We start from the raw sequence: 20,784 nt of genomic DNA, 5'->3' as shown, positions 1-20,784 counted from the left end.
CCCGCTGACTCCTGATTGGTTTTACATTTCATCCAAAATTTTTTTCTCTCCTCTCTCGCTCCCTCTTTTAAGTTTCTCTCTCCGATCCCAGGGGAGGGGAAACGGGAATAGTGAGAGATCAGAAATAAACCTCTTATGTCAAAGCCGGGAAGGAAGTATAAATACGAAGGGCTCGGCAGCCCGCTCGGTGCTTCCCGGGGTGGGGAGGAGGCGGGGGCGGAGGACGCGCACGCGGACCAGCCGCCAGCTGCTCGGGCTCAGCTGGAGCAGCGGCAGCGCCGGCCAGAGGGGCCGCCCGGGGACCGCCGCCGCTAGGCGCCCACCGGCCACGCGCCCGGCCCCGCTCTCGCTCTCCTTCCCCCGGGGACGGCTGCCGGGCCGCCCGCACCTGCCCGCGCCGGGCCCGCTTCCTCCTTCTCCCGCGCCGCGGCCGCAGCCCCCATGCCCCGCGCCGCCCCCCGGTGGCCGCCGCTCCTGCTGCTGCTGCCGCTGCTCCTGCTGCTGCTGCCGCCGCCGCCGCCGCCGCTCGCCCGCGGCGCCCCGGCCCGGCCCGGCGGCGGGGGGCCGGCCTCGGCGCTGGTGGTGCCCACGCAGCTGCCGAGCGGAGCGGGCGAGCTCGCGCTCCACCTGTCCGCCTTCGGCCAGGGCTTCGTGCTGCGCCTGGCGCCCGACGCCAGCTTTCTGGCGCCCGAGTTCAAGATCGAGCGCCTCGGGGGCTCCGGCGGGGCGGCCGGGGGCGAGCGGGAGCTGCGCGGCTGCTTCTTCTCCGGCACGGTGAACGGGGAGCCCGAGTCGCTGGCGGCCTTCAGCCTGTGCCGCGGGCTGAGCGGCTCCTTCCTGCTGGACGGCGAGGAGTTCACCATCCAGCCGCAGGGCGCGGGGGACTCCCTGCACCAGCCGCACCGCCTGCAGCGCTGGGGGCCCGGGCGCGCCGCCGCCGAAGCCCAGCCCCTGCCCGGAGCGCCCGAGTGGGAGGTGGAGAAGGGAGAGGGGCAGAGGCAGGAGAGTGGAGCCCACGCGCATGAGGAGGACGAGGACGAGGAGAGCAAAGAAGAGGAGGCAGAAGGCGCCAGCGAGCTGCCACCGACACTGGGCGCCACGAGTAGGACCAAGCGGTTTGTATCTGAGGCTCGCTTCGTGGAAACGCTGCTGGTGGCCGATGCGTCCATGGCTCGGTTCTACGGAGCCGACCTGCAGGTAGGACTCGCCTTGCCTGGAGGCCCCAGTCACCTCCCAGAGTCTCCAGAGTCTTCCCTTTCCAGTCCCTCTGAGAAAACCCTTCCCGTTCCTCACCCCAAAGAAGGTTCTCTCCTTTCCGAGAGAGCGCAGCAGTCAAGTCACTCTTTTCTTAACCTCTGACACCTGGGCTACCAACTGCTCCTCCCAGCCTGTCCCTCCCAGTTTAGAGCGGAGGTCCTGGGCTTCTTCCCCTCACCCCAACTACCACATCCCGAACTGAAAGTGGGTTAAAGCACCCCCCGCCCCAGACACCTGCCTCTCCCAGCGGAGATGATAAGTGAACATTTTGGAGGAACATCCACGCAACCCCCATTTCTCAGCCATCTACTGTCTCCAGACCTGAGAGGCTCCCAAGGAAAGGCAGCTGGGATGGAAAGATTCCCTGTGCCTGCAGAACTGAGGCTGCCATAAGTAAAAGACATTGTTTGCAGGGAGTTGAACCTGGAAAGGGGCTGCCCAACTTCTGTGCGCCCAGCTGGTTCTGATCAGGGGCACAGACACCTTGCCAACCTGGCGTTCAGCCCTGGCAGAACTTGGCAGTGCCAGCATCAGCACAAGAAGGGAGGGGAACAGAATTTCTGCCTGGGGGCTCAGCCCGGGAAACTGAAGCTTCAGTGGAAAAGGGAGGGAGAAGGGGGTGGGGATGTGAACTCTTCTGGTTAATGTTCCTGCTGGAGCCAGAACTATCCTTGGTCCACCCCAGCTGCTCTGCCCAGACACTGCTCTCTACTGAGCTGGGGCAGGAAAACGGAGTCCAGGGGACAGCTCCTGTGGCCAGGCTGTTTCCAACTAGTTTCAAAGGTGGTGAGGACTCAGCAGGAGGTGTATGTGTCATCCTACCCCAGCACCACCTCCAAGGGCCAGGTGAAGCCAGGCCGTTCCAGGAGAGGCTGCACTTTCTCTTTCCCTGGGAAACGCAGAACCAGAGATAGACCAGGTGGAAATGAACTGACCTGCCCAGAGGTCACAGTTCCTGGAAACAGGCACCTTGGCCACTGCTGCAGCTCAGTGGATGCCTTTTTGGTGATGGCAATCTTGGCTGGGACTCTGTTCTAGGCTCAGCCTGTGCCCAGCTGCTGGGGGCACCGGGTGCTTCAGCATCACCTGTGCAGAGTAGTCTAGACGAGGTGCGGTCGGCCCTCCTGTTTCTTAGTCTGCAGTCACTGGGAAATGCATCTTAGCTGGAAGGATGGGAAGAGCTCGAGGTGAACGGTCCATGTGGCTGCTTCCCTGGCTGCTGCCGGGCTGGTTAAAGCCCAGGCGGGTTCCACCGCACACTGCCCTGATGCTCGCTTCTCCCACAGCATGGGAGGGCAGCTTTGCGCCATTGGTGCGGTCTGCCCCATGGACTGCGGGTTTGAGCTGATTGAGTATCTGGTTCCCTGCCCATCATGTGAGCAGAAGGAGGCACCAGCCATCTTCTCTGCAACTTTTCCCCAAACAAGTCCTCCAGAGGGTGGAAGGTGGGGCTTCTCCAATCTCAGGGGAGGGTGGCCACGCCCAACTACCGGGGGCTCCACCAGAAAGGACTTTCACTGATTCACTGCAAACCCAGAGCTGACATGCTGAGCCCCTCCCACGCACGTACTCGTCTCTGACATCTACCTAAGAATCAGGAGGTAGGAAAGCCAATGCGAACACAGAGAAGCAGCAGAGAAAGGCACTGCTTTCCAGTCTTCAGAGCCAAACGTCCTCCTTGAGGTCCTTCCTAGCGTCTCACTCTCTCAGCTCACCACCCAGACACTTAAGACACCACATACTTGCCTTAAGCACGCACAAGCAGCTCCTGACGTCAGAGCCATGTGAAAGCAGGCGTGCTTGGTGCCGGGTCCAGGGCTGCCAGCCGCAAAGCAGTGGGCTGGGCTGGGTCCTGCCCCAGCCTGGCTGCACCAGACAAGTTGGCTTTCTTTTTGCAGAGCCCAGGAACACTTCCACCCTCGTGGGACTCCTGGCTGGATGACCAAGCACATGCTTGTCCCATCTGCTCCCCCTGCACAGACACAGACTCACCTCTGCACCAGCCAACCCCTGAGGGTCAGGAGAGGGAGTCAGAACAGGCATTAGGCCCCTGTGAAGGCTGAGGTCCTCTCCCGGGGGGTGGTGTAGGTGGGACAGCCCTGCCACCTCCCCCTTGGTCTTATTACGTCATTGCCTGTATCCTGCCGTCACCACACTGGGAGGGGGCAGGGGCTGAGGCACAGCTGTTTTTATGACTGCCCACTGGCCTCTCTGCTCTGATGGCTCACCAGCTTTGGTGATGCCACAGAATAGACTCGAACTTCTCAGCTCAGTCCCCTGGACTCCCTGAATGGGCCCATGAGCTCAGCCAAGACAGGAGTGGACGTCGAGTCTGGGTTCGCCAAGACTTTGCCTGCCCAGACCCACCTCCCAAAACAGAATCCAATTCTTTACAAGTAAGTCTGCAAGGAGTCTCCGGGAGACTTCGTTCACACAAATGGAAAGTGCTTTGGGGTGTCTCAGCAACCGGGGATGTGTGATGAGGACGAAGAAAGCCTTTCCTCCTCACCTGCGAAGCCAGGCACCTGGACTAGGTAGTTGATTCTCATCTGAGCATTGATGAGGCTGCTTCACGATGCGTCTTCTGGGAAGTTCAGCGCCGTGTGGGGAAGCCACCCTAGGTGTGTGTTCCATCTGCAGAGCGGTTCACACACATCACCTCGGTGAGGACCTGTGAGGGGGCAGAGGAAGGAAGTGCAGGTCACAGGCGACGTGGGACTCCCTCCAGGCCGCACAGCTGGAGGTCTCCTGAGCCCGAGTGCAGTGCTGGTTTGCCGGCAGCACCGGAGGGGGGGGGTGCTGGGACTCTGCAGACCCCTGACACTCGTCCATGTTGTAGGAATAGGTCATTGAACCCGGCAGCCCAAAGAAGACGTCCAACCACAGTGGGAGGGAGGCCCAATCCTGAAAAGAAACTGCCTTCGAGGCTGAGAGAAAGAATTAGCTGCGTGCAAGGCTGGTCTCGCCGCTAAGCTAAGCGACAAGGAAGTTTTCCAGACTTCGTACACTTGAGTTCACTTAATCCCTTGACAGAAGGGGCCCTGCCTCCCACCTTCTTATCTGGTTTCAGAGTTAAGGGGCTCAGACAAAGGGGGCTTTCTGAAAGGAGAGACCACCTCGGAAGAGACCATTAACTCTGTCTGCATCCGGCCGCTGCTAACTGTTCCCTGGAGGAAACTGGAGCAGGAAAGGGGGGAGTGGGGCTGAGCAGTGCCCCACACTCGGTCTGGAAGGCTGTCCTGCCAGGGCATCAGCTGCAAGCTTCAGAACTCCGCTTAGCAGGGAGGGTCCAAGGAGCGGCACTCATTGTCCCCAGAGAAGACCAGGGGAGTCCCAAGATTCAGGCCACCAGCAGGTTGTTTCAGGGAAGGGCTAAGTCCCAGCCATTTCATCTCCCCCTTACGCTTGCCCTCTGGGGAGAACGTCTCCCACAAGCCCCAGTATGGAAGTGACCACATGGCCCAGCTCGCCCAGCACAGCCCCGGTCTAGGCCTGTTCTGGAGTAACTGTTGATAGACATTGTCAGGGCAGCCTTGCTTGCTTGCTTGCACGCCTTGGGTTTGTCTGGCTCTACTGAGGCTTTCCTTGCAGCGGCAAAGCTGGGTGGCATTCAGTGCCACGATGAAGAGCAGAGACTTTGAACAACTACCAGTTTCTGTAACCTTGGTTTCTTCAGCAGCCTAACAGTTACACTGACGTCCTGGCATTGCCTGGAGGAGACAGGGAAACATGGAAAGTGCCCTACCCGGGACTGGCACATGGCAGATGCTCAACAAAGCGTAGCTACGCTGGAGTTGCCTCGGGTGACGCAGTTGTCAGAGCAGGAGGACAGGGTGGTGACACGCCATCACGGCCGGCCAGTGATGCCCACGGCCTGCCCTTCAGCTCGCTCAGCCCAGACTGTGAGCTGGACTCCCTGCACTTCTGGCAAGGGTGTGCTCTGGAGAGGCGGCCCTGCTGCTGGGAGGATGAGGAGGGATGAAGGACATCTGTGCAGGACCGTCTCTCCTCTCCATCTCTCCTTTCCTCTTCCTTGGCTTCTCCCCCACCCTCCCCTCCTCCCCAGCACAGAGCCAAGCCTTCCAGAAGGGGAAGCTGCTGAGGTGGCAGGGCTTCCAGGTCACCACTCCTCCTCTCCCTGCTGCTCCCAGACACGCTGCGAGGAAAGCGAGGAAAGTGCTGGGCTCACAGCGGGAAGAGCAGATGAGCAGAGCGTCAGGGAAGACGTTCTGGGCAGGAGCTGCTGGGAGCACGTCTGGCCCAGGCCCAGCCTCCCTCGGACTCCTACCAGGGCTGGCCGGGCTGTGCACGAGCTGCGGGCGAAGAATCACCTTGTTTGCATGTCAGAGAATCAGAGCGCTATGTCCCGGCCTAGCTGGTGGGCATTTTTTCTCTCCTTCAGGTCCTGGGGGCACCAATGGAGAAGGAGGCTCCCTGAAAAGTGCCCACCTTTCCCTCACAAGAACCAAGGGCAGAAGGTCCTCAGGTCATCCCAGAGCAGGGTTGTGACGACCCAACCAGGCTGGCCATGGGCTCTGATCCTCCCGACGCCGTGGCCATGGGAGGTCTTCTGCTGTGCAGGGGCCCCCTCCCTGGCAGCCAGTAGCCCGCACTGGGGTGGCGCTCAGAGCTGTACATAGACACCGGTGGTGGAGCGAGCCAGCTGACCTTCTCCTTGACCAGCCGGCTCCTGGACCTGCTCTCTCTGGGACTGGAAGTCTGGCCGGCCCTTCTGGCCCAGGAGCTGGGCCAAGAAGCGGGGGCTCATGGACTCACAGCCTCCCACCTGTCCAGGCGCAGGTCCTTCCCCCAGGGAACTCCTGCCGCTGCTCCTCAGAGGAGCTGCCGCGGGGATGGTGGGGCTCCAGTCCCCGGAAACTCAGTGAGACAGGAGGGGAGGGGACTTTCAGAGAAACACGGGGCCACACATCCTGGAAGCCCTCTTGCAATGGAAACTATCTCCTGAAAAAGTAGCCAGAACCACCTCCGACTGTCCTCCCATCCACTTACTGCCTCGAAGGGAAACGGCTCTCACGCTGGCTCAGCCCGACAGTCACTCCGTGTCTGGAGAAGATGCTATGAGCTCCCTGAGCTCAAAGGAGGAGCCTCCGAGAACCTCGGTGCTGGGAAGCACCCCCATGCTGTCCTTCATGACGCAGTTCGCACTGTGTGCCTTCGGTTTTCACTGGGGACGCGCCCACTGCATGGTCTCTGCTCAGTCTGAGCAGGCGGCTTGGGAACTGGGCCTTTCTTAAACCTCAGGTCTTCACTTCCGTAGGCCGCGCCTTCAGGGCCCACTGCTGAGAGGCTGGCGTCTCTGGTCGTCGCACCTTCTTTGTAAGACATCTCCCCGCTCTGAGATTGTGACGTCGGGACTCAAAGGGAAGGCGTCTTGCGAGGAGAGCTGCAGGCGGTCTTAGATGTTCCAGGGGCTGGGCCCTGGCCCTTCCTAGGGCAGGAGACCGGGAGACTCCTTGAGCCCCAGAAGCAGTGGAGACCTGGAGAAGCAGCCCCAGCAGGCTGCCACTCCTCAGCCCTCACCTCTCATTGCATAATGACGTGATTGCTTGTTTCCCTCAGGAATCCAACTCCAGGAGCCAGTGCCAAGTTTCAGCTTTGCTGATAAGATGTTTACATCAGCCTAAACATAGCCTGAGTGCTTGACGTGCTAAGTAACCTGCCAACCCATTTGTAGGGCTTACAAAATATCTGGCTCGTTGCCTGCGAGGCGGACAGACAGATCCCATTCACAAATAATGGGATTCGTCTGGAACGCCCTCACATGGCCTCAGCCCACGGAATGTCCCTCTCTAGCCTTTCACCCTCCTTTCCCCTCCTTCCACTCCCACCATCCATCGCAGGAGGTGGTGCCCTAGGGAACAGGGAGCAGGGTGGTGAGTGGCAGCTCCGCTGGCCACACTCCTGGTGGGAGGCGTGCGTGCCTCTGCCCCCTTTATCTCCTGCTCTGCAAAACCATCCAAGAAGACTCACTTCTAGAGGTCCCCGAGGCAGGAGAGGGAGCCCCAGTCTGGCCTCTCCCGAAGCCTTGGAGCAGCTGGCAGCCCAGCGATGGGACAGAGACCGAGCACTGATGTGGACTCCTTCAGCTGGGCTTGGTGGGACTGGAAGCAGTGAGAGCCTGAGCGCCTGGGTCCCCCTGGGCCCACCCAGTCCTCTCACGTCCCCAGCAGAGGGAAATAGACCCTTTGGGGCTGTCCAGGCAGAAGCCGACGGGCCAAGCATAAGTTCATGAGAAGAGCATAGACCTTGGAGACAGACGCGCCTGGGCTGGCCTCCTGGCTTTGAGAGCTGAGCGACCTTAGACGAGTCATTTACCATGTGTGAACCTCCACTTCCCCGCTCATGAAATGGGGATCACAGTCCCTGCTTCCCAGAGTTACTATGAGCAATTGACAAGATGTCATAGGTGCGTTCTGTGACTGGGATGGAGGAGCTGTGGTTAGGAGCAACAGAGCAAAGTGGTTCCCACCCTGAAGGGTAGGGGTTACCCCAACAGGCATTGGGGAAAGGCTCGTCTGGATTCTAAGAGAGAACTTCTACCAACCTCGAATGCTCAGATAACTGCTTCTGTGCAGAGAGCGGGGTGGGGACGGGGGGCTGGCAGGGAGACAGCTGGTGTCAGCGCTAAGGCTGAATAACCAGTGCAGCCCAGTAGAACTTTGTGTGATGATGGAAATAAAGATGCCGCCCGCTTGGCCCTGGACAGTAGCCACGAGCCATAGACGCTTGTGACACCCTGGAAATGTGGCCGGTGTGGCAGAGGAGCTATGGTTTTATTTCCTTGAGTTTTAACAGGTTTAGATGTCCGTGGCCACATGTGGCTGGTCAGGATGTTAAATGCACAAGCTGTGGTGTGGAGCCAGGCGTTCTGGGCTCACACGCTGGCTGGACACTCATTAGCTCTGGAACTGTGGACCAGCTACTGGGCCACAAATTTCTTATATGTACGATGAAGGGCAATAATGCCGGGGCCTCAGGGGTTTGTGGGTCTTCGAGGTGCTCTATACCAATGCCCTGCCCAGCCCCGCCCGCGGGCGGCTGCGTTGCTCCGGGTGATGGCGGGGCTGGCCATGGCTGAGCGACCTCCCTTTCACTCTCCACTCCCCCTGCCGGCAGAATCACATCCTGACACTGATGTCGGTGGCAGCCCGCGTCTACAAGCACCCCAGCATCAGGAACTCCATCAACCTGATGGTGGTGAAAGTGCTGATAGTGGAAGACGAGTACTGGGGCCCGATGGTGTCCGACAACGGGGGGCTCACGCTGCGGAACTTCTGCAGCTGGCAGCAGCATTTCAACCAGCCCAGCGACCGGCACCCGGAACACTTCGACACGGCCATCCTGCTCACCAGACTGGTCCGCGGGCCTCGGGAAACCGGGGAGGGAGGGAGGGGAGGAGGGAGGGAGGCTGGTGCGGGCCAGAGGGAGGGCTGTGGGCTGCCCAGATGGGGGGAACCGGCTCCCTGCTGGCCCTGGCTGGACACCAGGAGCCTGGTGTGTGGATGAGGAGGAGGAGGTCATGAGGACAAGTGTGAAGTATTTGCAAGGGAAGGAGAGGAATCTCGTGAGGGCTCTTTTCCAGAACTTTGTGACCAGCTGTCTGCTGAGCTCATAACAAGGAAATGGGCTCAAACTGCACAGTGAGAGGCGAGTTGGAACTGGAGGGGGGGTCCATTTGTAACGGTAGTTCAACCCAGAGGCGAGTACTGTGGTTTTAGCCCCACTTTTCAGCTGGGGAAACCAAGGCACTGAGCAGCCACCCAGGGGCAGCACCTGCTGTCAAGCCCTGGCCGGCCTGCTGTGGGGTCTGCCCTTCACCACTCACCAGCTCTCCTGCCTGCCCTGGCAAGCTTCTCCGAGCCCCAGGAAGCCGGAGGACATGCTGACATAGAAAGAGAAGTGGCCTTTCTGAAGAAATAGGGATTTGGCTTAAAACATTTCCTTCAACTCGGGGTGGGCAGGAGTAGGGAGAGTTTCTGTCCTGTGTCCGTCCTCACGTCTCGCTCTGTCCTCCGGGCAGAACTTCTGTGGGATGAGGGGCATGTGTGACACCCTGGGGGTGGCTGACATCGGCACCATCTGTGACCCCAGCAAGAGCTGCTCTGTGATCAAGGACGAGGGACTGCAGGCAGCCTACACTCTGGCCCACGAGCTAGGTAAGATTCACCCGCCAATGCCCACACGTGCTGGGCTGGGTCGAGGGACCTGCCCTCCCAAGTCCAGCCAGCCCAGCTTCCGGGGGCTTGGCCAGCCCCCTCCTCATTCCACAGAGCGAGGGTGCAGAGCAGCCGTGTGCTGTCTCCCGTCAGCCCTGCCCCGAGCACAAGGCCAGCATATTAACACAGTGTCCGGGGCCAGCATCAGAGGTCACTGGGGAAATGCCAAAACACAGAACGCATGCTCAGGTAGAGCCGAGAGGCTGCGCCCAAGCTAAGCAGTTGAGGATTCTGGAAGGTCATTTGTAAGTGCCATGTTAGCGAGTGAATCATCGAGGCGAATGCGAATCAGGACAGGTTGAGGCAAAAAATGAAGGGATCTCGGTGTTCCTCGTACCCTGAGGAAGCTCCCTGGGAGAGAAGGGCCCAGAGCAAGGCCTGGAACAGCCTCCGAGCGCCCTCAGGCGGGGCTCCCACGAGGAGCGGGCGGGAGGGCGCAGAGCGGCGGCGGCGGCCAGACCGCGGGTTCCGTCCTCCCAGGGCACGTGCTCAGCATGCCCCACGACGACTCCAACCCCTGCGTGCGGCTCTTCGGGCCCCTGGGCAAGCACCACATGATGACGCCCCTCTTCGTCCACCTGAACAAGACGCTGCCCTGGTCCCCCTGCAGCGCCATGTACCTCACGGAGCTCCTGGACAGTGGGCACGGTAGGTCCCCAGGCTCTCTCCCCGCCTCTCCCCGCCTCTCCCGGGCCAGCGGCTGGCAGCTGAGATCTGCCCAGCCAGCCTCCCGACACGGCCACTGGCCGAGCCCCTTCACAGAGCATCGCAGACGTTGAGGGCTGGAGAGACTCGGGATGTGTCCTTCAGCCACCCTCCGCGGCCACGGGGATCACATCCCTGCCACAAGGCATGCGCTTTCTTGGCCCAGCTTCCAGCAGCCTGAGTTCCGGGCCAGCTTAGATTATTCCCCAGAGCAGGTGGAAGTAGTCTGACAAGGTCTGTCTGGAGGAGGGGGCTTCCGGCAGAGCTCGAAAGAATGGAAGAGTGTGGTGCAGAGGACAGAAGGGGACGTTCTGACTAGCGCAACAGACCACAGGATACCAGGGAAACGGCAGGGAGGCGGGATAGGCCCTGTGAGCGCCAGGACTGGGGAGAGATGCCTGGTGAAGACGACTTGACTTGAGCAAAATGGTGAAAGCAGGACTGATTCTTGATTCTTGATACAAAAGTAATTGACTATCCAAACATTAGAACTCTGGCTTCATTCTCACGCCATGATTTTTAAGAGCCCGTTTACATCCCCATTTATACTATGAGGTAGAATAGTGCTACAGTTAGCCAGTATTCCCTAGGTAAACAATGAAGGCATATAAGATGTTCTGGATAACAAAAGACACTCAATCTTTAAAAACAAAACTTGCTACTGATGGTCAAAAACTGGATGAGCTTTAGATAGATGATTGAGCATTGACAGTTCTTAGATCAAGGTCCAGGAAGCCCTGAATGTGATGTGGGAGGAGGGGACCCGCCCCTTACTCTTGTTCCTCTGCTTCCTCCAACCCTCAGGAGACTGTCTTCTGGATGCCCCCACCTCGGCCCTGACCCTCCCGACAGACCTCCCAGGCCGCAGGGCCCTCTATAACCTGGACGAGCAGTGCAGGCAGATCTTTGGGCTGGGCTTCCGCCATTGCCCCAACACCTCCCCACAGGACATCTGTGCCCAGCTCTGGTGCCACGTGTTCGGCACCGAGTTCCTCTGCCACACGAAGAACGGCAGCCTGCCCTGGGCTGACGGGACGCCCTGCGGGCCCGGGCGCCTCTGCTGGGATGGCAGCTGTCTGCCCGCCGAGGAAGTGGAGAAACCCAAGGTGAGGGCGGCCACTCGGGGGTGGGGGAGAGGGCAGGAGGGAGGGCCGCTTCCAAGGAGGAAACCACACTTGAAAGCCATGGACTGAGAGACTCCGGGCCAGGTGCAACTAAGACTTCTAAGTAAAATTGCTCATCTTTGACAAACAAAGCAAAGCATATTTATCCAAACTCGAGAGGAGCTACTCGAAGCTGTACTCAGAGCGGACGGATGACACCGGAAGTGCTCCTGGCACTTGGGGAGCAGCTGTGGGGTTGCTTGAAGCCTGTGGAGGCTGGTGATGGGGTGAGACACCCCAACAAGAGACCAGTTGTGGAGACCCGTATGAATTCTATGATAAACAGCAGACGAGGAGTGTCCGTCAAGGACTGAGGGGAAAGTGGCCCTCTCCTGCCCGTGTCCGAGTTGAATTCACAACCAGAGGTCAGGAGAATGAGAGTAGCTATGGAGACTCCTCACTCACAGAGGAGGGAAGGAGGAATCAGAATCACCTCTGAGCAGGCAGAGAACACTTGGCCCAGGACAGAGTAAACTTGCAAGGAGAAGCAAAGGCAACGCCAGTGAGAGTTTGTAAATGATTTGCGTCTTTGCCCTGCTCTTAATACTTCCAAACTGTGAGGCTGATCACATTTCTCTTGCTGTGAGTCACTGAGCCATCTCTGAAACAGCACCCGCTGGTCCTGGCCCAGCTGTGAATCACCAGGGTGGCCTGAGCGCTCACCCTCCGGAGGGCCGTCCCTAGTGGCACATCCTTTGCACTGAGGCCCAGGAGCCCGCGCGGCCAGGTAAAGCACAAGCCCCTTCCGAGCCTAAGCCAGGACGTGACTCCCAGCCCTCCATCCCGACACTCAGCTGCTCTTCCAGGTGCCAGCCCTGTCCTGCAGCAGGTGCTTCACACGCTGCTGAGGGGGGAGGCTGGGAGGGGGCCCTGCTAATGCTCCCCAGCACCAGAGCCAAGCTCAACACAGGGAAAGGTGGACATAAAATGATCATGGGATGATGTTTATCACCTACTTTTAAGGGGAAAAGATAGATCATAAAATACTATATATATATATATATATGACAGAATCATATCTGTGTAAAATAGAACCATGGCATCTTTATGATTAGAGAGCACAAAGGTACAAAAGGATGTTGATAAAAATCATGTCAGTGGGTTCATCTGGGTAGTGGTACTTTAAAAAAAAATTTTTTTTAACAGAGGTACTGGGGACTGAACCTAGGACCTCATGCATGCTAAGCATGCACTCTACTACTGAGCTATACTACTGAGCTATACCCACCCCACTTTTTTAAAAAAATTTCTTTGGGTAGTGGTATTTTTTAAAGTTCTCTGTATTTTTCATTTTTTATATGAGCACATGTGACTTCTGTAACTTTTTAAAAAATATTTTCATGTTGAAAATTCCATGAACCCACCAAGGGCAACGCCTTGTTCTCAGGGTCAGTGGTAAAGCTGGAAGCATCTCTCTATTTCCAGGGCACCATCCTCCCACTGGAACTGGTAGCTGGTAGACTGATAGCAACACCTCCCAGCGATTATTCCTTTAGATCAGAACTTCTCAGCCTCAGCACTGGCGACATTAGGCTGCATACATCTTGGGTACGGGGGCTGTCTGGTTTGTGCTGGATGTTTAGCAGCACCCTCTCCTCTACCCATGCGAGGCCAGCAGCACACACCCTCCCCAGTTGTGACAACCACAGTGCCTCTAGACATTGCCAAGTGTCCCCGGAGGACAAAAGGCCCTGATGGAGAACCACTGCATTAGAGCCAGCCTTATTCCCATCGAAGTGTTTCATTCAACAACTACTATTGAGCACCTTGCAAAGGGCAAGGCACAGGGAGGGCAGGGGGTCAGCAGCGAGCAAGGCCAGGGCAGCCTCTGCGTCCACGAAGCTGCAAGCACGCAGGCCACGTGGTCATTGTGCAAATGATTTGGGCAGTTTACCGAACTCCGTGCACCAGGACGAGCATTAACTAGGTGAGGTCACACCAAGGCTGAGGCCTCCTCCCCTCTGCTCCAGACCCAGTGTGGCCTTGTGTGTTGCAGATTGTGGTGGACGGAGGCTGGGCCCCATGGGGACCCTGGGGAGAATGTTCAAGGACCTGCGGAGGAGGGGTGCAGTTTTCACACCGTGAGTGCAAGAACCCCGAGCCTCAGAATGGAGGGAGATACTGCCTGGGTCGGAGAACCAAGTACCAGTCATGCCGCACGGAGGAGTGCCCCCCCGACGGTAAGTGGCAGAGCAGCGGCTGCGGCCCCATAGCACAGCCCCAGAGGGGCGGGAGGTCTCCTGGGGCCGGCTTTCCCGGGATACAGGCATAAACAGGCTCTGCGAGGCACCGAGCTTGAGGGCAGCCCGTAGCGACCCAAGACAGCTCACCCTGTGCTGGGAGAGCCTGGCAAAGTCAAGGAGAGAAACCACCCTGTCTTCCCAGATGCAGAGATGGGGGATGTCTGTCCCAACCAGACTTGTTCTGTTGGGGTGGGGGAGGGCTTTGCAGAGGGGCTGGCCTAGGATAAAACTCCTCCTGGAAGCATCTGAGCCCTGTCTGTATGGAGAATGGAAGCGTTTTCCAAAGCAAGTGTCAGAGCCAAACCTCCAATGTCTTTCCAGCCAACATTCAGCCCACGGCGGAGGTAAGATTTCTGAATCTGATTCTAGTGTGCATTCTTTCTGAGAAGAGTTGCCCACCTTCCCCTGGAGCTGTGGCAGCTGCCTGACAGAACCTTCCTGGGAAGAAGCCCCCCCTCCCCGGGCACATTCCACCCCAGTGCCTGCTGGAAAGCACAGGCATTAACTCGGAGGCAGAGACCCGAAGGGAGGGGATCAGTGGCGGTCTCCCCACCACCCCTTCCACCTCCAGGAAGTGCTGGCAGGCAGCAACTGACAAGCAGCGCTTTCAGAGACTCACCCAAGCGCAGAGGCGCTGGCGCTGGGATGGTGCTAATGAGGGAATCTGGAGGCTCTGCAGTTTCGCAAGACAAAGAGGATCAGTAATGGCACGAGGCTCTAGAAACTTCGCGCTGAAATTGGGAGAGTCTGCCTGACATATGAGAGAAGTATTCATGGGGGGGGCGGGGAGCGAGAGAACGAGAGAGAGAGAGAGAGAGAGAGAGAGAGAGAGAGAGAGAAAGGGGACGGGATGAATATAAAGTACGAGGCAGACACGGACAGTCAGCCATCTCGATCAATAAGTGTGTTTTTAGTGCCTATTGTGTGGCTAGAACTGTAACGGGTATTATAATGACATAAATAGCGTGTTCTTTGTTCTCAGGAACACGTGGATCTTGTTAGAGACCCAAACCCCTTTCACAAAGCAATTAAAGCTCAACCTGTGAGGCACAGACCCCAGACTTACAGGGCATCCAGAGCCAGGAGAAGCCTGGACTCGTCAGAAGCTTCTCGGGGAGTCGGGGCTGAGCAGGGGCTAGAGGACTGAGATGGTGCCGATTTGAGGGGAGGTTTGAGGGGCACTGATTCTCCCAGAGTCGGGCTGAGTGTAGCAGCATTTCCAGGCCAGCCAAAGGTGCGTGAAGGCTAAAATAGCATCTGGAGGCTCTCTACGCCCGCTGTCCCCTCAGGTCCCCTGGGAAGCTCTTCCACGCAGGCCCAGACCCCTCAGATGTCCTACCTCAGAATCTCAGGGGGAGGCCGTGGCCGTCTGTGATCTGAAGTCTCCACAGGTCAGGCAGATGTACAGCTGGGGTGAAGAAACTCAGTAGTGAGAGCAGGTTGAACTTCAGGACCGTGAAAAAGAAAAACCCAGGTCTTACTTCAGATGGATTGTTCTGGAGGCTGGGCACTAAGTCTTACATGAAACCACAAGGCCTGGGCCTGTGAGAGGGGGACTGGGGTGGTGAGAGTGGGATGGAGACATTTGAGATCACAGGTTGTCCTGATGGAGGGTAGGGCTTAGCCCCGGGTTAGAAAGAGTGATGCAGATGCTCCAATGTTCCATGATACTGGGGTGTCGGTCCCAGACTGGAATGCGGTAGTGTCACCAAATGAAGATCAAGCCAGCCCATGGAGGACCCATGTGGAGGTGGGCCTGGCTGAGCTGGAGGCAGCTACAGTACTACAAGTGGCGTCCCTGCAGACACCCAGAATTACAACAAGTGGACCAGAACCGGATGTGTAGACCCGGCAGCTTTTGGACACACATCCACGTCACCAAGGATGTCACAACAGAGCACAATTTGAAGCCTACTGAGTTGTCCCCTGTCCCTGCCTGAGTTCATTCGTCTGTGAAGCAGAATGAAGCTCCTCCCATACAGGAAGGCTCTTTTCCCCAGAAGCCCAGCTGAGGCTGGCTGCTCCTCTCCTTGCCCCATGAGTAAGGGCCACACTAGGTGGGGCGAGGTCAGTGTTTAGGGAAGTTGGGCCCAGGTGACACTGGACCTGTGTCCTAGGGCTGGGTCAAGTCCAGGAGGAAGAAAAGTGCCCGGGACCCCGGCCCTTCTCCAGGGGGTCCTCCCGGCTTCAGCTCGGCGTGTTAACTCCATGCCTTCTCATGCTCTTTGTTAGGGAAGAGCTTCAGGGAACAGCAGTGTGAGAAGTACAACGCCTACAATTACACAGACATGGATGGGAACCTCCTGCAGTGGGTCCCCAAGTATGCGGGGGTGTCCCCCCAAGACCGCTGCAAGCTGTTCTGCCGGGCCCGGGGTCGGAGTGAGTTCAAAGTGTTCGAGGCCAAGGTGAGGTTCCCACTGGAACCCAGGTCCACAGGTGGGGAGGAAGGCCACCTGGCAGGAGCCCACAGGAGGGCTGCGTCGGTATCACCACACCCTCCCTGACCTCCCTCTCCCCTTCCCTTGCTGCAGGTGATCGACGGCACCCTGTGTGGGCCAGAGACCCTGGCCATCTGTGTCCGTGGCCAGTGTGTCAAGGCTGGCTGTGACCATGTACTGGGCTCGCCTAGGAAGCTGGACAGATGTGGGGTGTGCGGGGGCGAAGGCAACTCGTGCAGGAAGGTCTCCGGTTTCTTCAACCCCTCCAGGTGGGTCTCCCCAGGAGATCTGTCCCCAGCTGCAACAGCAGACTGGGCTCTGGAGTCATGGGGGCCTAAGTTGAATTGTAGCTGCTACTCCAGACCCGTGGAGTACTGAGCTTCAGTTTCTTTATAAAACACCAGCATCCTCTCCATCTCAGAGTCATCGTAAGGAGTCACGAGATGGGCAGAACACTTGGCTCAGGGTCTGGCCCACGGAGAGGGCGGCTCACAGGGCGGCCAGAGGCCACATGGGCAGGGATGTATCATCTCTGAGTCAATCAGCAATGGGGCTGCACTGAGTCTCCAAGATCTTTGCCAGAAAGCAGCAACTCCAGGCCTGTTTTGGGAAGGACCTTTCACCCCACACCAGGGGAGTCCTGTCCTTCCTGCAGGTGACTCTTAGGGAAGAGGGGGAGGCAGGGGGACCCTGGCAGCCTCAGGGCTTCATGAATCTGAGCACTCCAGATGCCTTTCCACACCTTAAAGCCACACGTTCATAAAGCCCCTGGTATTTATTTACAGGTTTTCACTTCTGTGGCCTTGGTTGATTCCTAAAAACAGTCTATCAAGGCCAAGACCCTTATCCCCCATTTACAGATGAAGAAACTAAGGCATAAAGACGTCATGTAACTCCTCTCAGGTCACAGCGATAGGTGATGTCAGCCAGAAGAGAACCTAGGTTTCTCCACTCCTGGGCTACTTTCCCCGCCCCTGCACACCACCCCCCCGGAAAGAGTGACTCCACTGGAGAGGGAGACCCCCCCAGAGAGGGAGGGCAGGGCTGCGTCAGGTCAGGCGGCCGCACTGCACTCCTTGCTGCCTCCCTCGCCTGCGTCCGGCTCAGAGAACAGCATCAGTCCACAGGAGACAACTCGGGAGTCTTTTCAAATTTAAACTCAACAGACACAGAAGAAAGCAGCATGGGGTGTGGGAGAGTCAGACACTGGGGCTCTTAGGCACGAGACACATGGGCCCCGGGGTGCTCTCACAGCTGCCCCAGACCAAGCGGCTGGCCCCAGCTGGGCGTGAGGCGGGAACAGCAGACAGCCAGTTACGGGCTTCCTCAGTCCTCTTCGCTTTCTTCCCAGCCTGTGAAACCCAAATGCTTTTACCCCAGGAGAGAAGAAGAACTAAGGTTTCTCCATCCAACATAAAGCCCTGGGCCTACAGCAAAGCTGAAACACTGTCCCCACCAGCACCCCAGCACCCCAAACACCCCAGCTCACGGGGCTAGGCACACCCAAGGCCGCCGTGTCACCCAGATCCCTGCTGAGAGCCACGTTAGCCAAACACCAGGGACTGATCAACTCTAAGAGCTGGAGCGAGGCGCCCATCTGGTCAGAGTCTGGAAAGGGCGGGTGGGGCAGATTTTTCCACATGGATTTCAGCTCTGGGATGAACGTGGCCAAGTGGAGTTTACATCAGTACCAGGAGCTGCATGTGTCCGCAGTCTTGTTTGGGCCAAGAGCCCAGGTTTGGCAGCAAGGACGCAGCCTTCACACCCCTCCAGGCTGCCTTCTCCTCTGAGCTATTGTCAAGATCCAGACTCCAAACATTTTACACAGAGCTGCCAGGCAAAACAAAAACCCTTGAAAATCCCAGCATGTAAAGCATTCCTGTTGGCCTCAGCCGCTAATTTATTTGGAGCTCTGGGGAGGCTGCTTCCTTATCTGCTCGTGGTTCTGGTCTGCCCACCCCAGTCACTGCGGGCTAACTTCCTGAGCACGGGGCTGGGGAGCTGCCGGTCCTAAGGGTGTCTTTCTGTTCCTCTCATAGATATGGCTACAATGACATCGTCACCATCCCCGCTGGTGCCACAAACATTGACGTGAAACAGTGGAGCCGCCCAGGGGTCCAGAACGACGGCAACTACCTGGCCTTGAAGACTGCCGACGGGCAGTACCTGCTCAACGGGAACCTGGCCATCTCCGCCATCGAACAGGACATCTTGGTGAAGGGGACCATCCTCAAGTACAGCGGTTCCATTGCCACCCTGGAGCGGCTGCAGAGCTTCCAGCCCCTGCCCGAGCCTCTGACCGTGCAGCTCCTGACAGTCCCCGGGGAGGTCTTTCCCCCTAGAGTCAAATACACCTTCTACGTCCCAAACGACGTGAACTTCAGCATCCAGAGCGGCAAGGAGAGGACAACCACCAATGTCATCCAGCCCCTGCTCAACGTGCAGTGGGTGCTGGGAGACTGGTCTGAGTGCTCCAGCAGCTGCGGAGCTGGCTGGCAGCGGCGGACCGTGGAGTGCCTGGACCCCAGCGGCCAGGCCTCTGCCACCTGCGACGAGGCTCTGAAGCCTGAGGATGCCAAGCCCTGCGGGAGCCAGCCGTGCTCCCCGTGACCCAGCGGGTGGGCCAGGCTTGTGCTCATGCACTCAGGGTGTGGGGTGCAGACCAGGGCCGTGCTACAGTGACCCCACCTCTGGAGGTGGCATGGCCTACCCAGGCCCCTCACTGCCACAGCCCCTCTGGTTGGGCTGGAGGGGAGAGGAGACAGACAACAGATGCTCAAGTCTACTATCTCGTGGATTGGACCTTGCTTGGGTTCAAATAGAGGGCAGAGGTTAAAAGGTAAAGAGTACACTTACGACCCAAACCAGAGGCGTGGTCAGCCTGTCTGCAAAGGACCAGCAAAGTTAAATGAAAACATTTTTTTCTACTTGGTTCCCCCAATAAATAATCTACCTCAGAGGGGAAAAAATTAGGTAAAGGAGAGCTGTGGGGTGGGGGTGGACCGTGAGTGTCCTCAGAAATGACCGGGACCCTCTTCATTATTAAACCCATCGCCTGGGGGGCCGCGAGCTGCAGGGCTGTGGAGAGCCGTGTTCTCGGGCTCCCACCTGCAGGGGTGGACCCATTTCAAGTATTTATGCAAATGTGTCTCTAAACTAAAGTGTGATCTTGTGCCAATGTAGTCATCTGATCTGGCTCAGTATTTCTTTGGAAAGGGCAGGGGACCCAGGGCCAAGGACAGAGGCTACAAACAGGTCAGCCCACCCTGAGCACACACAGGGAAGCTGGCACCTTGCCTGCGCCTCGGAGGCCTTCCCCCCAGTTCTGCTGAATCCAGCTCAGTCAGGCAATTCTCCTCTGCAAAATCTAAACCAGCGGTTCTCAAACTTTAGTGGGCAGTAGGGTCATCCAGAGGGCTGCCTGAAACACAGATGGCTGGGCCCCACCCCAAGAGTTTCGGATTCAGTGGATCAGGGGCCCGAGAACCCGTATTTCTAACAAGTTCCTAGGTGACACGGAAGCTGCTGGTTTGCAGACCACACTTTGAGAACCTCTGCTCTGGTGGAAACTTCTAACTTGAGGGTAACAGTGGTCCTGCGATGCCTCCGGGTTCCTTTTTCCTTCCACTCTGCATGTGTCCCCATCCTCACTTTACATACCGACCAGCCGGAGACACAAGATTCTCTTAGCATCTGAGGAATGCTGCACCTGTTTCTACGTAACATCATCCCAGTGACCTCAGCCCCTTGTCTCCGCGCCAGACTTCACCCCCATCTCACAGCTCCTTTGACCCAAGCAAACTGCAACTGTCCCAGTCAGCCCTTTGACACAGAATGGCCTTCCCCAGCAGCCACCTGAAACCTCCCCGAGCCACCAAAACCCTGTCTTCCCTCCGTATCACCTCAGCTCTTCCAAGCTCAGAGGAAGCCCCCGGCCCGTCCTCCATATGGTCTGGTGTAGAGGGAGCTTAGTCCTTGGTCCTGGTGGGTTAGAAGGAACAGATAACATCAGGAAATGACATTCTAGTGAAAAGAGGAAAGTATCTAAATTTGCATCTTCGCTTTTCCCATCAACTTTGACCGCCCCACCCCCCTCCCTCCGCTTAGCTTTCCCTCAAGACCCCTTCAAGCAGAAAGTGGCCTGGACAGACAGGATGCTACATGGAGCCCTTGTGTGATACAGAGAGGTGCCCGCTGGGAGGACTTGGGCCGCTGGGGCACGAGCAGGGCAAACGGGCTTCCAGCCCTTCCCGTTCCCTCGGCTGGCGCGCAGTCTGCACAGTGGCCTGCTTTTCCCAGCCGGTTCGTCAGCAGCCGGGAGGCCAGGCTTACCGAAGCCTAAACAAGCACGCACACAGGCATGTCCTACACCAGACTCTTCCCTGCTGTGCGCCAGTTTTGTCGAGACTGATTGGTGTGTGTTTCTGCAACTCTTCGTCTCCTTCCTTTTCTTGTTCTCCCCCAAATAATCAAGGCCAAGTGTGCCCCCAGCAGTTGCTCACACCAGTCCAGCTGTGCCACCCCCACTGCCCGCATCTTCACCAGGCACACAGTCTGCCCTGGAGTTCAGCTGGCAGCAGAGCTGCTGATGTGCAAAGCAGAAAGGAATCCGGCTTGGCTCTTCCTTGCTGTGTGGGCCCGGCGAGGCTCACAGAATACATGCTTGTTTGTGTCTGGAAATCCAACAGCTGCAGCTCGGGGACGCAGAAAACAGATCCGTAGAGAGAGATCATGCTGTCAT

At 57.9% G+C, this 20,784-nt stretch overlaps 1 protein-coding gene and 1 long non-coding RNA gene across 4 annotated transcripts in view; one reads left to right on the top strand and one right to left on the bottom strand.

Moving 5' to 3' along the window:
* The first annotated feature begins 282 nt into the window (after window positions 1–282).
* Window positions 283–19,225, top strand: ADAMTS8 (ADAM metallopeptidase with thrombospondin type 1 motif 8). The gene is made up of 9 exons (XM_045518742.2): window positions 283–1,197; window positions 8,395–8,634; window positions 9,299–9,434; window positions 9,975–10,142; window positions 11,004–11,305; window positions 13,359–13,542; window positions 15,838–16,010; window positions 16,137–16,312; window positions 18,083–19,225. Exons 1-9 carry the CDS (start codon window positions 442–444, stop codon window positions 18,651–18,653), a joined length of 2,706 nt encoding a protein of 901 aa, XP_045374698.2. The 5' UTR covers window positions 283–441; the 3' UTR covers window positions 18,654–19,225.
* The window catches only part of LOC123617664 (uncharacterized), a 60,764-nt gene continuing 54,264 nt past the window's right edge, over window positions 14,285–20,784 (bottom strand). The window contains exons 5-6 of one of the 3 annotated variants that reach the window (XR_012503889.1): window positions 19,946–20,024; window positions 14,285–15,050 (exon numbers count right to left, since the gene is read on the bottom strand). This is a non-coding gene — a long non-coding RNA (uncharacterized LOC123617664). Of the gene's footprint in view, window positions 15,051–16,803; window positions 17,874–19,198; window positions 20,025–20,784 lie in introns of those variants that run through there. The other 2 variants (XR_012503888.1, XR_012503887.1) reach the window with 2 other exon arrangements.

This window comes from Camelus bactrianus, chromosome 33 (assembly GCF_048773025.1).
Source record: "Camelus bactrianus isolate YW-2024 breed Bactrian camel chromosome 33, ASM4877302v1, whole genome shotgun sequence".
Taxonomy (NCBI): domain Eukaryota; kingdom Metazoa; phylum Chordata; class Mammalia; order Artiodactyla; family Camelidae; genus Camelus; species Camelus bactrianus.
The sequence above is the reverse complement of the archived record's forward strand: the minus strand, read 5'-3'. Positions and strand labels throughout refer to the sequence as shown.